The following is a 20,640-nucleotide window of genomic DNA, read 5'->3' on the forward strand; positions in this document are numbered from 1 at the left end:
CTTATGTTGTGTCATAGATGTGAGTACATAAATAAGTGAATGAGAGTGACCATGTGGCCCCCCACCCACTGGGACAGCGGGAAGTAGAGTCAGAGAACAGTCCCAGGTCCCCCAAAGTGACCTGGGTCAGCTGCTTCCACACACCACCTCTCTCTCTAAGCCACTTCTCAATCTCCACAGGCAGGATCTAGCTCTCTGGGAAATGGCCAGAAAGCTGTTATGGAAACAGAAAGCCCAGCTAATGCTCAAGCATTGGGGTCTGAGTCCTCAAAGCCACTTCTGTTCCTCCGCCTGCAGCCAGGGCGGAGAAGGGTTCCCAGGGCCGGAAGTCCTGGGGGAGGGACGGTTTAGAAAGCCTATAAAAGCCCCTGGGGAGGACCTGCTTCCTCACCCCGCAGCCGCAGCCAGCGCCAGGACCCCTGCTCCTCTGCCAGGAAGCATGTCTCTCCAGTGAGTATCTCCGGGAGGTGTGTCAAGGGACAGTAGTCACAGCTTTGGACAGGGATTAGCAGTTGCTGGACAGAGAGCGTTGACCGATGGCCTGATTAAGGAGACCCTTGGGTCTGGGTGAGGGAATTCTCTCTATACTAAGGTCAGCACATAGAATTTGTGTCTGCATGACAGGGACTGCATGTGTGACTCCGAGAGGGACGTGGGGACAGTTCCAAGCACAGGACTGTTAGGCAATCTCGGTTCCACCTCTTGCTTGGTCACTTCCTACCTGTGTGGCACTGGGAAAATCACTTTGTAAAGTATTTTCCGTACATGCGGTAGGGGTGATCATAGGACTCACCCCATGTGTTGCTATTTAAGTTAGCTGATGTCACGCAAAGTTCATTTTATGGTACGTCACACAGAAGGACTTAATAAGAGCAATTACTATAATCAGGAAGCCTGATCAGAGGTGCACCCTCAGAAGTTATAAAGTGAAGGAAATAAGCAAAAACACCAGGCCTGGGGTGCACACCTGTAACCACAGCGCTTCGGAGACCAAAGCAGGAGAATCCGGAAACACAAGGCCAGCCAGACTATGTCAGGGGTTCAAGGCCACCCTGAGCCACAGAGCAAGACCCTGGCTCCAAGTAAATACATGAACTAAAGAAGAGAGAGAGGGAACAAACAAGACAAGGAAAGAAGCAAATTCCGTCGCACCTGAAACTTCTGATCTATTTTTTAAAAAGCACTGTAGTTTTGCGGAGTTAGAGAAACGGGGTGACTGCGGATGAGCAACAGAGAGTGATGTGCCCGGCCCTGAAGGCCGTGGTCTCCCTGTCTGGGGGGACAGGGGGTGGGGGGTGAGGCTCCTCATCTGACAGAAAGGCAGTGAGTGTCCGCAGGTCAGGGTGATTCTCACCCAGGACCTCGGGTGGGATCAGAGTTAAGGAAGAGCAGCAGTGGCCACAGGGTCACCTGATTTGTCCCCAGAAATAAGGGGAAGCTGCAGCGAGCAGGATGAAGTCTGCTGTGACCCAGATGTTAGGAGAGAGCTCACTCCCACCATGCAAAAAGACAGGCCGGCTCCTCTCCCACATCTCTGCCCCCCACGCTCCCGCTGCTCTCTGGCTGAGGCCAGCCTGGCTGAGGCACTTGGGGTCAAGCCCCTGGCGCCTTCTCCCAGGGAGCACAGCCCTGAGAGCCTGTGCACTGAGAGGGCTTCTTCCAACCCCGTTCAGAGTTGAGCACCCCGCCAGTGGGTACAGGAAACTCTTCGAAACCGTGGAGGAGCTGTCCTCGCCGCTGACAGCGCACGTCACAGGTCAGTCTTGCTTCCCAAAGCCACGCCACCTGCTTTTGGGTCAAGGTCTCTGTCTCCCTGTACTTGTAGGTATCTTTCTGCCCAGGCTACACTGGGCAGAATCAGCAGGCTCAGAGTGTTTCTCCTAGAAACCCGTTCCTCTCCTGTACCTTCATTTCTGCAGTCAGATAAAAGCCGCCTAACTGGAATTCCTTATCATCGCCAAACCAGACCCACCAGCTCAGAGCCTGACCCATAGTAAATGTCCTGTACAATAAATGTCTTTCCCCACAGGGTTTGCATAATGAGAGCCTGGTGAGAAACACCTAGGGGTACTACATTAAACGGTGTTGGGGTTCATGTCCAGGAAGCTGACAAAGCATTGGGGTCTAGAGATGGTGGATGTGGGTGTGATCCTAGCCTTCTATTACACCGTAATGCGTTCCGTAAATTCCTTGAACTTTCTGAACCTCAAACACTTAAACGCCCCCGCCCCCCCCCAAAAAACCAAAATTTACTTCATGGGGATACTTTGAAGATTAAATGTGGCAATGTAAACAGAATGACTCCCCCAACATCAGGTAATCAGTAGACTGTGGCTATTACCACCATGGCCACCAGGGCCAGGACACGGTGCCCAGGACGGGCTCCTCTCTGGGGTTCTTGGGGTTACAGAAGAGTCAGTGCCCAGGCAGCCCTCTTGTGCTCCCTGTTTCCTGTTTTGTAAAACAGAAGGGCAGAGGCCAGCACTTTCTTAACTAGTCTCATGGAGAGTCTCAGTGTCTAGCTCCCATTCAAAGCTCAGGCCAGGAAGCCTTTGTACCTGGCTGGAACCACTGTCGGGTCCTGACGCCCAGCCCTGCCCAAACCTCCTGCTGCTGTCTTCATCTGCACAGTGATTCACGCCTGCCTCTGAGGGGGAGGTTGGAGCTTGTAATAAGGCCATATTCCTGGTTTTTTTTTTTTTTTTAAACTTCATAGTTTCTTCTCTAGACACATCTTTTAAAAATGCCTAGATTTTTTTCTCCATCCTCTCCTCAACCCACCAAAGTACTTCAAAAACTTTTCAATTCTTTTTCTTAAAAGGGGGTCTGTGGGTGGGTGTCTGGGAAGGCTGCAAAGTGAAGATCCCCAGTCAGCTGCAGCTGCTCTGTCCTGGCCCCTTCCCACCTGTTCAGAGCCTGGAGTGACCGGGTCCCCCGGGACAGGAGACTCAGCGCAGCAGATGCCTCCTGACGCTGCTCGGCTGAGGACGGAGTGAATGCCACCGCAGGCTTCGTGTAGAGGAGGCCGCCAGGCCACTGCTGGTGCAGTTCACGGGGAAGGAGCAGGGCCCCGGACAGGGATGCAAAACAGGGTCCCGTGTGTCACTTCCTCCCAGGCAGGGTCCCACTGTGGCTCACCGGCAGTCTCCTCCGTTGTGGACCGGGTCTCTTTGAAGTGGGAGCTGAGCCTTTTTACCACCTGTTTGATGGGCAAGCCCTTCTGCACAAGTTTGACTTCAAAGAAGGACATGTCACGTACTACAGAAGGTAAGGAGCGCTCGGTCCCACCCCTCCCCAGAGTGGGCCCGGCTGGGCTCCCCTCCCTGTGCCTCTTCACCTCCTGAGCCCTGGACAAGACCCCTGAACCCAGTCCAGCCTCACAGTCTACCTGGGTGCATGGTCTGAACAGACATCTGAGAGCCCAGGGAGTAAATGAAGAAACTAAGAACCGGGATTTGGGGTCCGGCATCCCTGACTTCAAGCCCTCTCTCCGCCAGACACCAGCTGCCTCACCTGGTGACCTCTGGCCAGATGCTGTGCTCTACTTCTGGGTGTTACCACTGCAAAGTGGAGAAATACCACAGTTGACTTGATATGTTCATTGCAAGGATTAAATACCCGAGTTCCAGACACAGGAAGCACTCGTTAGCAGCAAAAGTTGCTACAGAGGTTGTTGTTAGACTACCAGCTACCTAGATTCTTTCCTCACTTTATAACCAGAAAGGACTGGGAAAGAGACAGAGGGACCAGAGTGGGAAGGGCATGTGTGTCACACAGACAACAGAACAAGAGAGGTTCTCCTAAAACAAGAGGTTGTCCCTGAAAGGCTTGAAAGCCTCAGCCGTCACCCCACGGAGCCCCAACAACACCCCACAATGGACACTTTGTCTCCTGTTTCAATATCTGGGTTGGTTAGTGAAGAGAGAAGAGGCTGGAAGAATTAATGCAGACTGGACACAGGATCCTTGGACTGTAAGAGGGGAAGATCAGCTATTGCCGAACAAAACTTTAGTGACAGGAGAAAATTTTGGAGTTCAGCTAAAATGTTCCTGGGCCTCCTAAAGACCTCATTCCTCTTCATAGAGGTGCAAGACCCGATTTTATTGACTCTTCACATTCGAAATCCTGGGCACATTTACCAGCAAGTCTGGGATAGGTTTCGGCTAATCTGCCAGCCCAAGGGATTGAATTCAAGAATACCTAGATAAAAAAGCGTAGCGAAATGAATGCTAGGATTGAAGCAAGACACAAGAGGAATGGAGAGTAGCAGGAGGACTAGGGCTAGGCACACTGGTCCTGTGTCTGCCCACTACGCAGGCCCTCGGGTTCCAGGCGCCAGGGGGTTAGAGGTCATACGGGAACTGCCAGTCAGGCTGCACCATCCAACTCTGCCCAACCCGTGATTTCCCACAAACGCCAACCACGTCCCCAGACCTTGACCTCCTGTCCCGGTGAGGCTGAGAAGACAGAATTTTGGCTCCCTCCCGTTGTGTCTCCCTGCCCTGGCCACTCTTAGAAAGGGAGCCGACACTATTCTTCATTCCCATGTGCTGATTGAGTGACTGTCCATGTCGGGCACTACCTGGACTGCAGTGGGGAAAGTGACCCCACAGGTGACCATTTCCCATCTCTTTGTCCCACAGGTTCATCCGCACCGATGCCTACGTCCGTGCCATGACCGAGAAAAGGATTGTCATAACGGAATTCGGGACCTATGCTTACCCAGATCCCTGCAAGAACATATTTTCCAGGTCCCTGAAACCAAACCACGTGCTCCTAAAGACATTTCAGATCATCTCTTCTCTTCCTGATGGCCCAAAAGGTTTTGAACTGAAAATTGTGTTTGCTTCTGTAGGTTTTTTTCTTACTTTCGAGGAGTGGAGGTGACCGACAATGCCCTTGTGAATATCTACCCAGTGGGGGAAGATTATTATGCCTGCACAGAGACCAACTTCATTACCAGGATTAATCCAGAGACCCTGGAGACCATCAAGCAGGTAGGAGACCCTGTTCAGGTGTTGCTGTGCAGGGAGCCAGAATTCGGACCTTAGAATGGAACCCACCGTGCAGCTGGATGGGAGGGCTGTGAGAACCAGACTAAGTTTCAGGTCCTTGCTTTGTCAGCAACTGCTAGCTATGCAACAAAGGACAGACTTCAATTCTTCTTGCATGAAATTTTGGACACTTACCTGAATTTCAGGAAACCTTGAAAATGGCAAGCATATTTGTATTGATTACTTTATTCTGCTTGCTGGGACAAAATACTAGACACCCAAAATGAAGGAAGGAAAGGTCTCTTTAGCTCACTGTTTTAGAGGTTTCAGTCCATAATCAGCTGGCTCCAAGGCAGGGTGGCATAGCATAGGGGCAACACTTCAAGGTTGCAGCCAGAGCAAAAGGGAAGGAAACAAGCCTCTTCTGGCTTATAATGTACACAGGCTACCCTCTCCCGGGGCAGGTGTAGCACTCACAAAATCTCCCTGCTCTCCTTTGCCCAGGATGAGGATATTTGCAAAGTAAGAACCCTGCTCCCTGCTGAGTTTCTTAGTTAAACTTCTGAACTGCTCAAGTTGACACATTGTATCAGCCATAACAGTATTCATTCATTCTTTCTTTCATTTACTAAGTACCTATTCATAAGGGAGATACTTAAGGAGTGCTTTCCATGCCCCAGAATTTCTGCCAGATGCAAAGCATTTATCAGTGACTAAGACAATAGGGTCACTGATCCTTAGGGCTTTTATAGGCTATTATGAACCTGGTACATACAGAGTATTCAAAAATGCTAGCTATTGATATTGAAAACTCTGCTTTTCGTGATTCTAGATAAATATGTTGCACCAACTTACCCTTCTGGTCAAATTTCTTATTAGAAATAAAGCATGTCTTAAATGAAATACCATAGCAACTACACCAGAAAGCTTTTGCTGAGAACTTGGGGAATCTCAGTGAGGTGTTCTTTAAAATAGGTCCACAATTTCACCCAGTATTTATTGACACCTACTTCCAAAGTGTCATTCTTATATTCCACTAAATGCCCATCCACTAAATGCCAATCAGACCCTCAGTCGTGGTACAAATCCACAACAGCCCCAGTGTTTCCAGATCTCCCAGGACAGGGCAATAAAAGGAATGCGGAGCTGGCTTTCAGTTCCAAACGCGTATCACATGCAAGACACTGGACTTGCTAGCTAGGTTGTCCCATGCCAAACTGTCATTTTTTATACATCTAAAATGATTGAATACCAGCAATTTTGTGTAACTCAAAATAATACAATAAAAATAAACCCCATGACTCAAATTTATAATTGTTTGAGATCAACTTGTATAAAAGATGACCTGGGCACCTCTCCTTGATTGCAGAACAATTGCAAGATTAGTTAAATGGAGTCTATTTCCATTCAGAGCTGGCTTTGCTGTTTCCTTCTCTCTTCAGCTGGCTCTAAGCTGTGCAAATAGGGCCGGCTAAGGCACTGACAGGCCACACTGGAAGCCAACCTACAATTTCCTGGTTCCCCACACAGCACTCTCTGTGCAAGATTGAGTGCAGCAGGATGGCAGGGTTACTCAGTTCCAGGAGTGTCAGCTGGGTTCCAGCCTCAGGAGGCTATGAGTCCCCAGAACACAAAAGTTTACATATCAGAAACTGGAGCAGTTGCTTCCTAAAACACCCTAATTGAGTTCCTCCCACATATCATTCTCTCTGCGTATTGCAAAGATGCTTTTCTCCCCACCTGACCAGCCAGCTCAAGTTACTCACATAGTTTCTGCCATCCTTGAACCACTCCCTTCTTCACAAGATACTAAATTCTAGGAGAGCCCTTGAATCAGGGGCTTTGTCTGTATGTCCTCACCTGGATGGGACTCAGGTCCCCTTGGCTGCCCACGACTTTCAGTATGTCTCAGTGTCTTTTCTCTCACTGTGGGTTGCATTGGAAGTGGTAGACTGGAATTAACTCACTGGCATTGCAACAGTGTTTCATGGGAATTACAAATCTAACTTACCATGTCATGAGGAAGATTAACAAGGGATTAAAATACTGGGATTACAATATTCAATATTTGAATTACAATAAACTTGTACATGTGAAAAGAAACTGACCAGAGCCTCATATGGTACTTATCTAGGTTATTTTTTCTCATTGCTGAGACAAAATATTTGACACCCAAAGTGAAAGAAAGGAAGATTTATTTAGCTCACCGTTTGTGGAGGTTTCAGTCCATACTCAGTTGGCTCCAAGGAAGAGTGACATGGTTAAGGGACAGCCACTCATGCCACAGTGACAAGAGGAAAAGGGCAAAAGGGAGGATCGTGGATAGAAGACTCTGTCTCATCTGTTGTATGCAGGCCACATCCCCTTGGTACAGCACTCACACCCACAATACCAGCATTGGCCCATGAGTCATTCACAAACTCTACAAGCTCATGCCCCTGACTATATGAGGCTCTGGGAGGACATTCAGACTCGAACCAAAACAGTACTCATCAAATGAAGAGCACGATCAGAGAACCCATATTTTGGTCACCTGCAAAGTCCTCACGGGGCTCAGAGGAGAGCTCTGCATGAAAGGTGGGCTGCAGACAATCCTGAGAGAGAGAGAGAGACACCGTGCATTTATCGTGAAAGTGCCAAGGGCAGTGGTGGGGGTCAGACCTAGGACAAGTGTAACCTCCTTTCTCCTAGCATCGATGACATCTACCATCCCTCCACAGGTTGATCTTTGCAACTACGTCTCAGTCAATGGAGCCACCGCTCACCCCCACATAGAAAATGACGGAACTGTTTACAACATTGGCAATTGCTTTGGGAAAAACTTTTCCATTGCCTATAATATCATCAAGATCCCTCCGCTGCAAGCGGGTGAGTGTACCAATCTCTCCTCTGCTGAAAACGTGTGGAAAGCATCCAAATAATGGGCATAGAGGATGCCAGATAAAAAACTGCATAGATAATTAAATTATTCTCACATTGTAACAATTGGCTCATTCCTACCTGCCAGAGGAAGAATGCCCCAGAGATGACCATTTGAAAATACAGAAAGGAAGTGAACAAGTTCAGTTCTACAGTGTTTCATGATCTGGTATACATGTGGATTTGATTATATATGACTTAGATTAAAATCCAGCAAATATTGATTGAGCACTTAATCATGTGCCAAGCAAAATTAAACAAACATGCAACTCACCTACACTTATGTATATACAGAAAAGTGCCACTTTGAGTTTAATTCCCAAAACAAGAAAGTCAATAAACAAATCTAGAAAACAATAGTAAAACAGAACAGACAGTGCTCAAGAATTTTCCGTTCATCTTACACTCATTACCAGGCCACTGACAAACATTTTGACTGTGGGACTACATGATTTCATATGGATTTTTGTTCCATAATGTTTCCTGCAGTTCCCTGAAGGGCAGCACCTACCTCAGTAGCATTGCTAGGGCACCTGTTAAGTAGAAATCTTGGTCCCACCTCAGGCTGAATGACTGAGACAGCCTGGGAGCGGGTGCCACAATTAGTATCTTAGAAATGAATTCATCTGGCTTGCTGATGCACCTCAAATTTTGAGGGCCACCAGCTTAGGAGTGAGTGAACTTTAATGTGCATACGAATTGTTGTAGAGAGCAGCTGGCATAAACCTGCGCCTTAGGAGCCCATGAAAGGCACCTGACCGTACTGAAGTCTTGCCTTGCTCTTCTGACTTAAATCCCTCTCCATCTGTTGCAAGATGTGGCCTAATATTTCATAACACTCTTGCAGGAGTGCACTTTTCCAAACCTGTTCTTCTTTGGATTTTCCTGGGTGATGGCAGCTCTGCATGAAATTTCACTAAGATTCACCAATCGCTGAGCAAAGGAAACTACCATCTGAAAATACAGATACCTGGAAATGTAATTCTTTGCTTATGTTTTAAAAAGTGAGAGGTTTTTCCAATGCCTTTTGAAACCACTTTCTTTCAGACAAGGAAGACCCAATCAGCAAGTCAGAGATCGTTGTCCAGTTCCCCTGCAGCGACCGATTCAAGCCGTCTTACGTCCACAGGTACCTGGAGGCCTGCTGCCCATCGTCTCCAAAGCCAGACTTGAAAGACGGGCTTTGCCTGCCTTTCATACCAATCTTGATCATGACATTTTCTGGCAGAAATCTAAATTTAAACATAATTAAATTTCACATAAGCACTGGTGATTCAAGGAACGAAGCATACCTTTATGGTTGCTTAATTCTTTGTCATTTGCGAACCACCCGCCTCCATTCACAAGCCTGTTTATGTTTCTAAACAGCTTTGGTCTGACTCCCAACTACATTGTTTTCGTGGAGACACCAGTCAAAATTAACCTGTTCAAATTCCTGTCTTCCTGGAGTCTGTGGGGAACCAACTACATGGACTGCTTTGAGTCCAACGAAACCATGGGGGTGAGTCAGAGGGATCTGTCCAGTTTGTGATTGCAAAAGGTTTTGGTAATGTACCACTGTCCCCTGTTAATCAGATCAAAATATTTTACTGTTCAAGGTCTGGCTTCACATCGCTGACAAGAAAAGAAAGAAGTACCTCAATAACAAATACAGGACCTCCCCTTTCAATCTCTTCCACCACATCAACACCTACGAAGACCGTGAGTTTCTGATCGTGGACCTCTGCTGCTGGAAAGGGTAAGGATGAGCTGCTTGAGAAGTGGACCAGCCCCAGCTGCTTCCGGAAATGAGGCTTTTACAGAGAGGCTGCGCTCAGGATGGGGCTGAGCTGCATCTAGAAAAGCAAGAGTCACAGAGATGTAATTGGGACAGCAGCAGGGAGCACAGGGCACCAGAAATGCAAACTGAGCGTCCAGCCATGGCAGACAATTGAAAACCAGCTGGGCCCGTGAACCGGACTTGAAAATAAAGAATTCTGTGGCCTGAGAAGGGCATAAACTTAACCTTGATGAGCTCTCCAGGGTGCCTAGAACACTGCTCACTCCGGAACTGGGGGAAAGAGGAGATATAGTAGTAAATGACCAGCAGATCAGAAAGTATCCAAGCTGCCGCAGTTTAAAGGCAGCCGTGAGCCCGGCTTCTTTATTTTTTGCCCAGCATGAGCTATAAGCTGTAACTCTAAAAATTACTTGTGCTTTAGCCACCGGAATATAAAGAGAATATGATTTTAAAAGTCATGAATCATCTCCCTAAAATGATGTGTAACTGTGTTCACTCTTGGTTTCCTGTTTTTGCAGATTTGAATTTGTTTATAATTACTTATATTTAGCCAATTTACGTGAGAACTGGGAAGAGGTGAAAAAGAACGCCAGCAAAGCTCCTCAGCCTGAAGTCAGGAGATACGTGCTTCCCCTGAACATCGATAAGGTAGCTAACTTTCTGCTACACAGATTCTAGACGTAATGGGCATGTTTCTTCTTCCCCAGGAATCCTTCTCTTGCTTCGTGTTTTTATATAAAGTTTCAAAGCTTCAAAGTTGGAAGGAACATTAAAAATAAAACTAGTTGAACTTCTCTCATCATACAAATGAGAAAGCTAAAACTCAGAAAAATGATGTAATCTAGCAAAAGCAAACTGTGGCCAGGCCGGGACAAGGACCAGGTTTCGTGATTCTAAATCCACTCCTCTCTCAGTTGCAGAATCCTTTGAAAAATAGGCTTTCTCCCTGAGGTATGCAGTCTCACTGGTACTTAGGATCTTATGTCAGTAGCATAAAGACTAAATAAATAATTTGAACCTCTAGAGGAACCAATCATCAAAAAGTATCATTGTTGGGAATCCAGCACATTATTTTAGTTTTCTATAAATCTGAAAATATCCCAGAGGGCAGAAAGCATGAATAGCATTTCACAGTTGTAGGAAAGTCAGAATTTCTTTCTGAAGGTGGCTGAAACTGCCAGCAGCCTAGCAAGAGAAAAGACACAAAATCTCTTCATGTGTGCATGTGCATAAGAGCCCTGTAAAACATGGCACTCCAAGAGAAGCCAGAGGGATAAGACTTGAATAGTCCCTTCGGGTGTGCTGGAGGGATGCTATAGGCACGCTGGAGGAGGAGAAGTGATTTTGGGGGGAAGACGAATGAGCCTGAAGAATGAACTGAAGCCAAGTTCTGGGGTCTGAGGTCTCCAGCTGGTGTTTGAGCTTCGGTCTTCCTCTGCAATAGAACTATAATTTTCCTTGGGAAATGGGGTTTCCATAAAAAAATGGAAGGGCTGTGCCACTGTTTGGTGGCTCTGTCTTGAGGGAAATAAGACAATTTGGGGAAATCCCTTCCCTGCACTGGCTTCTCCTCAAGCCTCTCAGTTTGAACCCCAAAGTGGTTGTTTGGGGGTTTCAAATTCCCACCCCAACACAGTTATCTCTTTTACGTGTGCAATTTGTCTTTTCTCTTTTGAGTGCAGTTACCAAACCTTCAAAGGAAAAGGTTAAACTTCCCTACAACTATCTAATGCTATTCATGCATTTTTATCCTCTAAGGGACTTCTCAGATTGACAAAAAACCAATGTGACACACTCTGTTAGGTAAATCATTATGGTCCCTGGCTGCACCAAAGGGGCTGAGGCAGCTGTGTGGAACATAGAACCTGGAACCAGAGGCTTAGATCAGAGATAGTGGGAAGCGAAGCCAATTTAGACCCAGATATTACAGCTCTTACACCAGCTTGTAAGTCCTGTGAAGGATGAGAAAGGGGGCAGGTTGAGGTCAGGCATAGACAGAAGAGCTTTTACAAAAGCAAGATCTAACATGGAAATGGAAGTTGTCTTGAGGCTGGTTTATCAGGAGTGTTGAGGAGATTGGCATTGGGCAGAGGGACTAGAAAAAGAGGTTGGAGAGGTATTTTAAGTGATCTTATAAGCCTTTGCGTGATTGTAAGTGATAAAGAGCCACTGCAGTATTCCAAGCATGTGCCGTGTGTATGATGTCATGGGTCTGTGTTTTGGAAAGGTCACCCAGGTCACATTGTGGGGAATAGAGGGGAAGATGGAGAGCTTAGGAGCCCCAGGACAGCACAAATGCACGAGCACAAAAGACCATAAACACCTGAATAAGCGGAAATGGCAAATGAGAGAGAAAGGAAGGTGCAGAGTTGAGCCATGTGGTGTTGACTGATACCTGAAGGATTCAGAATCACTTCCTCATCTCCTCGCTGAGCAGCAGAGCAGATGAGGGTTCAATACATCCTGAACTAAAGCAGGTGGGGCTGGTTCACAGAGGAAAGAGCCAGGTTTGCTTTGTACATGTTGAGTTAAAAGATGGTTGATGTGTTTGCCATCTCAGATATGTTCAGTGAGTCGCACAAATCTGGGTTTCAGAACAGCACTCACAGTGAACCACATCGGGCGGGTTTTCTGTTTATGTGTTTAGAGGTTTTGCTTTTCTGAGACAAGCGCTCCCTGTGTAGCTCAAGCTGGCCTCAAACCCATGGTCCTCCTCCTCCCCTGACCCTGAGTGCTGGGATTGCAAATCAGAGCCACATGCACCCCCCAGCAGGTGGAAACCCCAAGCACCCTTTCTTTCCCTTACCCCTGCCTGGAGCTGAGAGCCCATAAAAGAGGAGCTGAATGAGGCCATTAAGTCACCACACTGTAAAGTGAGGAGAAAGGAAGGCTTATTCTAAACGTATGGCCGTCACTGTGCTTTAATGGAAAGGAAGGTTTCTGAATGGAATTAAAGCTGGTAGTTATTCCCGCTGACACGACCATCAGACAGAGAGCAATAGATGAGACTGGTGGAAAGGAAGAGAAACCAAACAATAAAGAATTTGATAGCCAGGAAATACCAAGAAAACAGACAGCCAAGCACAGTAGCTCAGGAAACATCCCTGCGCAGAAAGTGGTAGAAAGACACAGAAAGAGCCACCAGGGTGCCCGCGTCACCAGGAAGAGAAGGAACCGCCATCTGAAAGGGAGGAGGGCTGAGCAGTTGTGCCCATAGCTTTAGCCACTGCGGAAAGAGGAAGAACCAGAGCTAGGGGTGGTGATTTCTGAGGGAGCAGACTCTCCACGCATCCCATTCCATCCCTCCTCCCAATTTCCTGTGTGTGGCTTTTACTAATCTATCCCTGCTTATGCAAACGTAATAAAATACCAGTAGGAACATGTGTACAATTACATAACCATTATTTCTCATTCTCTTGTGCCTTTCCATACCCAACTCTCCACTTTGTATAGCCACAGCAAAGATCTATGCATTGCTTTTTTTTTTAATTTAACGATACATGCTGAGAATTTTTCAGTATATGCTGTTTTACACAGTATGTACTGCATTTTCCATGGGCATAACCCCGTTCATTCAACAAAGCCCTTATTGCTTGCTGGTCAGTGCTGGTCAGTGGAGTTGTTTCTGATCAAATGATGTCATGGGAGGTAACTTTGTTCATATGTTTCTTTCATACAAGTGCGGATCTCTCAGCCTGGTAAACTTCCAGCCACATTGCCAAATCAAAGCATAAATGTCTCTGCTTCAAACCAAAGAAGGGAAACACAAACAAAGCTATAAGTTGTTTGCAGAAAACAAAAGTAGTGTTACAGATTTCTGGTATTAAACCCAAATTTAATAATAAAATAACAAGCTAAAGTAGTAAAATAATTCAATTTAAAATTGACGTCAGTGGAGATGTTTGACATATCCATCTGTACTCACTAGTTGAGTGTGTGTGAAAATGTAAACACACACACAGTCTTCCCTGGGTCACCACTAGGAGTCCTGGGAACTGGTTTCACGACATCTACTCTGCACTGCTTCCCACCTCCTTCCTATCCCGGAAACCTTCCACTGTTTACTGTGTACTCTTGATTCTTAGTGAACTCCAGAAAAATTCCCTTCATCCTTACTCCTAAATGTCCTCTCTCCCTCTTCTTTAACCAAAATCTGATTTGTTCTTGGGGTATCAATCTCTTGACAGAAATTTCCAGGGGGGAAGTTTCTCCCCTGCACAGGGGTTGATTCAGAGGCCATTGCTCCTTTTTTCTTTCTTCCATCCTCTTTTCCCTCCATTCTCCCTTAAAATCCCCCATTTTTAATATCATTTCGGCTTTGAGAGCCACCTGTGTGCACACGCAGCCCTCCACTCACCGCCACTTCCTCCTGGCTGGATCTCACCCTCCCCCGTCCCGGTTCTTCTCCCAGCCCTGAGTTCCACGCTGTTAGCATGCACACCAGTTTGAAGTCAATGCCCAGCGATGATGATCACTGTCGGGGCACAGGGCAGCGGCAGGGCCCTAGTTCAGCACTCAGGTGACAACACTTCGGGTCACCCTTTGTGTGGATCCTCATTTCTTCCCCTTCCCTACTTCAGTGAAATCACTTATCAAAATCACAGCCCTAGTTGAGCTCCACCATCCCCCCCACACACACTGTGTCTGCACCCCCAAGTCTGAATGTAAGTCCTGGGAACACACCATCCCGCTGAGTGCTCCAGTTTGAAATCTGTGACCACAGGACATTTCCCCACAGCACTTGCCATCTGGCTTTGCTAGTTACATCTTCCCCGTCCTCCTGTCTTCAAACCTTTTCCACCACCCACCTCCCTCCTCCACGCTCTGACACAGAGGCCGGCGGCGCTCCTACTGCCTGCTGCAGGAAACCGGGAAGAACCTCAGACTTGGCCACGGCCCTCAGCATCTGCACTGACACTGAACTCCACCCTCCAGCACAGGTCTGGGCCTCCCAGCCTTCCTCTCCCACGTCCTCCCTTCCTGCCTTTTCAGCCACTGGCTCACACAGGCTCTTGCAGGTTCCTGCTCTCTTTGGCCCCATCCAGCCACCCCCACAGGCCTCCCCTGGGGGAGGGCACCGGCACACAGTCCTTGCAGCCCTCCTGTTGTCTGTCTGTGTACTCATTCCCCTTCCCAGACCAGTGTGTTAGAGTGGCCTGTCTTTAACGTCCCGCTTTTCTTTCATCTCAGGACCTTCTAGTCTTATACCAAACCTACGTCTTCAGGAGACATCTTAAGCTTAGTAAGATCTGAATTTCTCATTTTTCGCCACCCAAAACCTTATCCCACCTGCAGTAATCCTTATCTTTATGGTGACAATACTAACATTTGAGGGGACATCAGTGGCACTGGGGTTGGAATCAAGGCCTTGCAACATGACACCCCAAGCCCAGCACCAGCTGTTAAGTGTCAGGTCAAACCCCCATGGTGCTGTGAGCTATGTCTCCCTTGCTTTCCCTCCTGCCTGTCAGGAAACCCTCTTCAAGCTCCCTCCCATGGTTCCCTGACTAGCCTGGCCAGACTTGGTTTTCCTTGGTCACCTGACTCTACTCTTGCTGTCTCCCCACTCCCAGGGAGGACTCAGCAGGCAGTGCTCCCTGCCCTGGTCAACAGAGTGGTTTTCACGATGTTATCACGGCCTCTTCTGCTCAGAGCCCTCCAGCAGCCTCCAAGCCTCACTCTGACCCAGATGCCCACACAGCCTGGCCCCGGGGACCCTCCTGGCCTCCCCCTTTCTGTCCCCTGGGCTCGGTGGCCACCCCACAGGCTGCTTTGATGCTTCTCCAGCCCTCAGCATCCTTCTTCCTCAGACCCTGCACTCCTGTTCTCCCTGCTGAGTGCCTCTAGCTCATTTCCGCCTCCTTTTGGGGTTTTCTCTCAAATGTCTCTTTGATCTCGAGATGGACACCAAGCACCTGATAAAATTTCCACCCACTGTCCCTTCTCTGGTCTGATCCCCTATCCTCTCCTTGATTTTTCTTCCCACATGCACAGCATATTACACACTGTATTGTGTGTGCGTGTGTGTGTGTGTGTGTGTGTGTGTGTGTGTGTGGTACTGGGAATTGAGTCCGAGGTCTTCTCACTAAGCTACGTCTGCACACCTTTTTAATTTTCAGTGAGACTCAGGGTCTTGCTAAGTGTCTAAATTTCCCAAGCCGGACTTGGACCTGCAATCCGCCCCACCTTAGCCTCCCACAGTGCTGGGGTTTCAGGGGCACCACCGTGGCCTGCTCAGTATGTTTATTATTAAACTTCCCTAAGTGGAATGCAAGCTTCCTGAGAACAAGAACTTAACCCTCTGAAATAGTCTAAATGTCTAGAATAGAGTCTAGAATAAACAAAAATTATAATCAAGTATTTAATAAAAATACTAATAAATAGATACTATATGTTCTTAGAAAAAATTCACGGAATCCACTGTTTTCATAGAATAACTTAAAAGGTCGTGTATTGTTTATGTGCACAGCTATGTCCACGCATGCATGATAAAAGAGCAACTGATCCAATGGTTTTTCCATATATTTTTTTCTTTTTGACCACATAACTATATCAGCTTTTTCAAACAAAGCCAAAATATTTGTTAACCATGTAAGAGATACACTCTCCCTCACCCCTCAGCAGCAAAACGTTTGCTGTTCCACAAAAAATATTCATCTGCAGTTTTACCCACGGACTATGTATTTTTCCAGAGGTCCATCCTCAGAGCCCCAGCTTTGCTTTGAGGAGTCTCGGCTTGCAAATGAGCACAGTGGAACCTGGGTGACCTCCCAGTGAGCCACAGCCGTGATTAGGACCCAGGGCTCCCTGGCCTGCAGGCTCCTGGAAGCTTCCTCCTGGCACTTGGACCAAGGGGACAAGCTCAGGAGACCTAACCGGTGAAGTCTGCGCACATGGTTGCTCACTGAGCTTTCTGTTCCCCTCATCCTCAGGCCGACACAGGCAGGAACCTGGTCACACTGCCCAACACCACAGCTACTGCCATCCTGCGCAGCGATGACACCGTCTGGCTAGAGCCCGAGGTCCTCTTCTCAGGGCCTCGCCAGGGTAAGACGATCCCTGGGAAGGGAACGCAGGGGCAGCTACTCCCAGAGGTTAACCGAGGATCCCTGACTCTGTGCTCTGATTTGCAGCGTTTGAGTTTCCTCAAATCAATTACCGAAAGTACAGCGGGAAACCTTACACATTCGCTTACGGACTTGGCCTGAATAACTTTGTTCCCGACAGGGTAACTGATCCTCTGGGTAAGGTGGGGATGGTACAGAATCCGTGAGGGTGATATTGACTGAGAGATCTGTTGCTTTTCTTTTCTTACAAGCAGCTCTGTAAGCTGAATGTCAGAACTAAAGAAACCTGGGTGTGGCAGGAGCCAGAGTCCTACCCATCAGAGCCCATCTTTGTTTCCCACCCAGATGCCTTGGAAGAAGACGATGGTAAGGATCATACCCACTGTGCCCGCACTGTGTCTTCCTGCTGGGGTTCTGTGTTCCTGAAAGCGGAGTTAGGGCGATTATTCCCCAGCGTTAAAAGAAAATTGTACAAATGGATGGCACTAAGGGATTTAAACTTATTTTGAAATGTTTCATCCTGTGATGAGGACTTGTTAATTTCCAGTGGGAAAGGCGCTAAGGCACCATCTGGTGTCAGGAGCCAGCATGGGTGTCTGCTCTGGAAGAGAAGGAGGAGGAGGAGGAGGAGGAGGAGGAGGAGGAGGAGGAGGAGGAGGGGGAGGGGGAGGAGCAGGAGGAGGAGGAGGAGGAAGAAGAGGGGGAGATCAAGATATATTTCTGAAAACAGGGAGAGTTCTAAGAGCAGAAACCGAGTTCTAGAAGTGGAGAGAATGGGAGTGCAGCTCTGCAGCCCTAGCTTTCATTTTATTTAGCAAGTTGGGGACAGAAAGGAACCCAGGGCCACAGCCTACAGTCCAGCAGCCCAGTGACCCAACATCTATCCTAGCCAATCTTCAATGAGCTAAGACAGGGCCATAGATTACACTTTCGGAAATAAAAGACAGGCAGCCAGGGAGACGTGAGATAAGTGACTGTACACCATGTTATGCACACCGTGCATTCAGCAAAAGTGCAAAAGGTTTGATTTCCTTCCTTCCTTCCTTCCTTCCTTCCTTCCTTCCTTCCTTCCTTCCTTCCTTCCTTTTTTGCTTACTTGCTTACTTTTTGGAAAGAAGTCTGTTTCCAGATAGACCTTGGAAGCTATAGGAATAATAGGTCTAGTTTTAAAGTCTTTTAACACACATTTTCCCTGGATCATCACAATTTTGTTTTTGCAGTAGGAGGAGCAAGTGTTACATTCCTGTCACAAGCAATGTCACAGACCTTGCACTGGCTAAGGTGCCTCCTGTGATCTGGTGGTGGTGATTAGAACTCTGTGCTCTAAAATGTACCATAAGAAAAACAGAGAGGGTCACCCCGTCCCTGAAGCCTGTACCCCAGGAGGAAGACTCCAAAAGAACTTGCAGGTGGTTCCTCAGCCAGAGGGTAGAGAAGTCAGAACAAGAAGCCTGGTCACATGGTTTTCTTTATTTGCCCACATAATTCATCCTGTTATTTCAGTCTCGTTTAATCTGTGGCCAGAGAGCACTTGCGTTGAGACCTGTCCCGTCCCCGTGTGACTCACAGGTGTGGTTCTGAGTGTGGTGGTGAGCCCAGGGCCCGGACAAAAGCCAGCCTCGCTGCTGATCCTGAACGCCAAGGATCTGAGTGAAGTGGCCAGGGCTGAAGTGGAGGTGAATATCCCTGTCACCTTTCATGGACTGTTCAAAAAAGCCTGAGAATGTTCCAGCAGGATCTATTTCCGGTGAAAAAGAAACCTGAAAACCAGCTTCAAGTCTATAGTCTAACTCTGATCAGTTTTATCCCACTGTGTGCAGCAGGGTTTTACCCTGCACAAATTTTACAGAGTTTCACAGAAAATACTGGCCGAGGTAAATGAATAATTCCTTTTTTAAAAGTGCATATTTAAATAATTATGCTATCTCGGTGAGACAGATAACTGAAAACTTCTTTTAAATATCTTGCTGTCAAATAAATGAATGTAAACTTGCTAAGCTGCTTATTATTCCTGTTTTAAAGCTGTATTTAGGTGAGTGTCTGCTATAATTCTCTACTATTTATACAACAAAGTCTTCTCCATCTGATTTGTAGGTAGCTCTGGTAATTCAAGGCAGAAATGCTCAGTTATTACATGTGAAACCAAGCGTTTATTTAAACCAGAAACTACTCTGAGAGCACACAGGAACTGTTTTGCATATGTGTAAGTGCTTGAAGAGTCTCAAGCTCATGAGCTTTAACTGCGTTACTCCAATTTATGCAATTCCGTGCTTTATTTCATTTAATATCAGAAAATGCTGCCATTTCTGATTTCACAGAGAGAAAACCTAATCAACTGAGGTTTCCCAAGCAACATCTCTCTTTTTTTTTTGTCTTTTTCATTTTTATCAGTACCAGGGATTGAACTCATGACTGCCTGCTTGCAAGGCAGGTGCTTATGCGGCTGAGCTAAATCCCCAGCCCCTCCAAGCAACATCTCAGAGAAAAGTATGCATGAAAAGTTTATGACCAGAGGCTGGGGATGTAGCTTATGGAGTAATGGAAGATAGCACTCATCTAAATTCAACTACTCTTTAAAATAATTTGATAGCATTATCGGAAAGTCATAAAATGTAGGAGGCAGGGCCTTGTTGAAGGGGATGGTCCCGGAGCACGACCCTGGGGACTGTATCTTGTCCCCAGCAGCTCCTTTGATTTCTCTCTGTCTCCTTCCTCTGAGTGAGCAGCACCGCCCCTGTTCCACACCGCATGACCAAGTGACCATGGACTGAAACCTATGAACCAAAATAAATGTTTCACCTTCAAGTTGTTTTTCTCAGCTACCTGATCACAGCAGTAGAAAACTAACACAAGGCTGAGGGAAATAAGCAGTCCAGCACCAAAATCTTCATTGTGAACACTAGGAGGAGAACGGAATGTATATATATATGTAACTCCACGTGACGTATCAAGTAAGCTGCTGGGTTATGAGTTTTTGGAGAAATCAGGGTTGTAGATATTATTTAGGAGCCCTTACCACGTAAACAATACCTCACATCATAAACTAAGTAAAGTCATCTACAGAAGAGATAGACACTGAAAGAAAGAGGTACAAAAATGAAACCCTAAGCACCTCAACATTCATAGTGCAAAGCTGAAACGAATCAGGGAGCTGAGAAAGAATTAGCAAAGAAAGAACATACAGTGATGCAGGGAGAAAATCAAAGTGGGCGTCATGGAAGCAGAATATTTTATAAATCAGTGGGTGACCAAACATGCCCAGCGCTATAAGTCACATAACAGGGGGATGGAGAATTGACGCTTGTGAGCAGTTTCTGCCCAGTGGAGGAATTCAAGAATGAGATGGAATAACTCTAAACTCAAAGCATTGAAAAATGCCTTTGACAAGCTTTTCTGTAGAGGGAAGAAAGTTAGATGGTAGCGGGGGTGGTCAGGACAGATTGTGATTGAAAGAGGTTTTTTTTTTTTTTTTTTAATTGGAGAAATTACAGCATGTTTGTATGCTAAGTATGATCCAGTTGAGAGGGAAAATGTGAAGATTTAATGGGGAGAACAAGCAAAATTTCAAGGGTAAAATCAAAAGGCAAAAGAGGTTGGGCTCTAGAGTAGACATTGAGTAGGTTGCACAAGTTTAGGATCTGTGCCCCCTGCTCGTGGTTAGTCAAACTAGTTTTGAAGCAAGGGAAATGAGATGTAGAATATCTAAAATTGAGGGTTTGCAGTGAAGCCATGGCAAGATCAAGGGTAGGACATGGAACTGAGTGGCTGAGGAAGGGCAGAAGGGAAGCAGAAAAGCAACGTACCCAGCAGTTGTCTACCAGATGTCGGCATTTCTTAGAATGACACGGAAAATGACATTGAAGGGAAAAACTAGTGTGTT

The 20,640-nt window shown here is 46.9% G+C and overlaps 1 protein-coding gene across 2 annotated transcripts; it reads left to right on the top strand.

Annotated features, from left to right (window-relative positions):
* The first annotated feature begins 300 nt into the window (after positions 1–300).
* Positions 301–18,757, top strand: Rpe65 (retinoid isomerohydrolase RPE65). 2 transcript variants are annotated; one of them, XM_063258573.1, is made up of 14 exons: positions 301–450; positions 1,674–1,756; positions 3,117–3,267; positions 4,644–4,751; positions 4,856–4,997; positions 7,715–7,862; positions 8,961–9,042; positions 9,282–9,414; positions 9,512–9,651; positions 10,212–10,341; positions 16,626–16,740; positions 16,827–16,921; positions 17,015–17,126; positions 18,264–18,403. In XM_063258573.1, exons 1-14 carry the CDS (start codon positions 440–442, stop codon positions 18,320–18,322), a joined length of 1,509 nt encoding a protein of 502 aa, XP_063114643.1. In that variant the 5' UTR covers positions 301–439; the 3' UTR covers positions 18,323–18,403. The 2 variants fall into 2 exon arrangements, with proteins under 2 accessions (XP_063114643.1, XP_063114638.1); XM_063258568.1 differs by having other exon boundaries at positions 303–450; positions 18,330–18,757.
* Positions 18,758–20,640: the final 1,883 nt, after the last annotated feature.

The sequence above is a fragment of the Cavia porcellus genome, unplaced genomic scaffold (assembly GCF_034190915.1).
Source record: "Cavia porcellus strain 051 isolate PalLab524CR breed Dunkin Hartley unplaced genomic scaffold, mCavPor4.1 scaffold_1, whole genome shotgun sequence".
NCBI classification, from domain to species: Eukaryota; Metazoa; Chordata; class Mammalia; order Rodentia; family Caviidae; genus Cavia; species Cavia porcellus.

Excerpts from the sequence above, each read along its gene's own strand:
- Rpe65 (XM_063258568.1), top strand. Across the intron at positions 9,043-9,281 it reads AAGCCGTCTTACGTCCACAG|CTTTGGTCTGACTCCCAACT; the intron begins GTACCTGGAGGC and ends GTTTCTAAACAG. Across the intron at positions 10,342-16,625 it reads TTCCCCTGAACATCGATAAG|GCCGACACAGGCAGGAACCT; the intron begins GTAGCTAACTTT and ends CCTCATCCTCAG.